Genomic DNA, 2,442 nt, shown 5'->3' with positions numbered 1-2,442 from the left:
GTAACGCAGATGTGGACGTTGCTGTAAGTACTTTGCAAAATTACCAGACACAGGCGGATTTCCCCCAAGAACATCCACTTGAGGGTTTCACAAACAGGGAAGAAACGCGCCCAAAGCTCGTTCCTCCCCTCGCGGAGTCGCCTTCAGCCTCCATACTCACACCGCCAGACCGAGGTCGGACTCAGTCCACTGCCGTCGCCTCGTAAATCCAAGAATAATCCCCGACAAGGCGGTTTCCTGCATAGGGTGGTTTTGTTTTACCGATGCTACTCGGGCAGACACTGTGGTTTACAGCCACCACAAGCAACGACCTGCAAACCCTAAGTCTACCCAAGAATGATGGAGAGTGGGAGGGAGGCGGGAGCGCCGGCGCCCGGCAGCGGAGGCCGGGAGAGACGAGAGCGGCCGCGGAGCCCTCCCGGGACGGGCATCCCCCGTCGTTCCCGACGGAGCGCTGCTGTGACCCGCAGGGCTTGTCCGGTGGGCGTAAAGCGAGTGACTCGGGCGCGCTGCGCGGAGCGGGGGTGCCGGAGTCCCCCGCTCTTCGAACGGCGCTGTGCAGGGGCAGGACAAGGGGGACACTGCGGCTCGGGGCAGGCGGGTGAAGGAAGTAATAGGATCCCATTTGCCCCGTCCCGGAGTGGTGGGCTTCACTGCCGGCAAAATTTGCACTTGATAATTTTTTTAAAAGCACTTTGGAAGTCTTTGTTGAAATAGGCATAGATAATGGGGTTGAGAAGGGAGTTGGAGTAGCCCAACCAGTTGATGACTGCCCCCAGCCACTCGGGCATGTAGCACTTACTGTCACAAAAGGGCAGGACCAGGGCCACGATGAAGAACGGCAGCCAGCAGAGGATAAAGGTGCCCATAATGATGCCCAGGGTCTTGACAGTCTTCCTCTCCCGGGACAGAGCCATTCTCCGTTTGGCTTCCGTGTTCTTCTCGTTGCGCCTCTCGAAAGAGGGCGGCGGTGGGGAGCCGCACGCCTCGCTGGGCAGCGGCAGGTGAGTCTTGGAGGAACTGTTGCAGTGCTGGACCTCGATGATCTCCAGGGCGGTCCCGTCCTGGCCCTGCCGCACCGCGCCGTTGACACAAGCACCGGTCTTGGGCTCTACAGTCCGCCGCCAGCCCTTGCCGTGCTCCCCGTTGCCTTTCTTCACGGTGGCGGGGGAGAGAGTGAGGCAGGTGTCAGCGATTTTTTTCTTCTCTGCTTTCTTTACTGTCTTGCGGATCCTAAAGCGTGCCGCCTTGAAGATGCGACCGTAGAGCACCAGCATGAGAAGAAGCGGAATGTAGAAGGCGCCGAAGGTGGAGTAGATGGTGTACCCGTGGTCCTTGCTGATGGTGCAGGCGTCGGGGTTCGAGCGGTCCTCCGGCGTCCTCCAGCCCAGCATGGGCGGGATGGATATCAAGAAGCCGATAAGCCAGGTCAGGCTGATGAGCACGGCCGCCCGCCGGGGAGTTCGCTTGTTAACATAGTCAATGGGGTCCGTGATGGCCCAGTACCGGTCCAAGGCGATGGCGCACAGGTGCAGGATAGAAGAGGTGCAGCAAAGCACGTCCAGAGAGATGAAGATGTCGCAGGTGACCTGCCCCAGCGTCCACTTGTTCAGCACCTGGTAGAGGGCCGCCATGGGCAGCACCAGCACGGACACCATGAGGTCGGTGACGGCCAGCGAGCCGATCAAATAGTTGGCCACGGTTTGCAGGGAGCGCTCCAGGGCGATGGCTGCGATCACGCAGGCGTTGCCACTCACGGCGCACAGGATAAGCGTGCCCAGGAGCAGAGAGGTGAGCACCTGGTAGCCCAGGGTCACCTCGGCGAGGCCGGGGCCGCTTGTCGCCTCGGGGGAACGCGCTGGGGAGGTAGTGTTGTTGGTCACATCCATGCCGGGCGGGGGATGGGGGGGGGGGGTCGCTTCAGGAGAACATGGGAAGAGATGCCGGTCACTTGTGCGCTCCCCTGGCAGGAGGCATCGGCGCCCCGTGCGGTTTGGCCACGCCGGGCACCCCCCACTCCACCACCCCTCCCTCCCCTATATAGCGCGGCGGGGGGCGGCCGAAGCTCGGAGGACGGCGGCTGGCGGAGCCGCCCCCGGCGCCCCCATCCCCCCCGCCCCTGCCCAGCGCGCAGCCCCGCGCCGTGGGGGCGGCCCTCCTGCCGCCGCTTGCCGAGATTCTGCCCCTCGCTCTGCCGCTCTCCCGCGCCGCTCCCCCTTGCTCTGCCTCTCCGCGCTCCCCGAGCTTTCTCCCTCCCCTCCCTCCCTCCTCACTCTCGCCCCTCCCCGTCCACCCCCTCCCCCCTGCTTCCGCGGTGGTCTCGGTGGGTCGCCATCGTCGGGTGGGGGCAGATATCATTCCCCTTCGCCCCCTCCCGTTTGGAGGGACATCGCAGATAAATTCTCCACGACTCCCCCTCGTATCCCCCGCCCTATTACAAAT

The 2,442-nt window shown here is 63.4% G+C and overlaps 1 protein-coding gene across 1 annotated transcript; it reads right to left on the bottom strand.

Moving 5' to 3' along the window:
- Positions 1-483: 483 nt before the first annotated feature.
- Positions 484-1,904, bottom strand: HTR1A (5-hydroxytryptamine receptor 1A). Its single transcript, XM_005530108.2, has one exon. The coding sequence runs from the start codon at positions 1,887-1,889 to the stop codon at positions 651-653; it is 1,239 nt and encodes a 412-aa protein (XP_005530165.2). The 5' UTR covers positions 1,890-1,904; the 3' UTR covers positions 484-650.
- Positions 1,905-2,442: the final 538 nt, after the last annotated feature.

The sequence above is a fragment of the Pseudopodoces humilis genome, chromosome 4 (genome assembly GCF_049639895.1).
Source record: "Pseudopodoces humilis isolate 2021_Gansu_Grassland_sample_001 chromosome 4, ASM4963989v1, whole genome shotgun sequence".
Taxonomy (NCBI): domain Eukaryota; kingdom Metazoa; phylum Chordata; class Aves; order Passeriformes; family Paridae; genus Pseudopodoces; species Pseudopodoces humilis.
The sequence above is the reverse complement of the archived record's forward strand: the minus strand, read 5'-3'. Positions and strand labels throughout refer to the sequence as shown.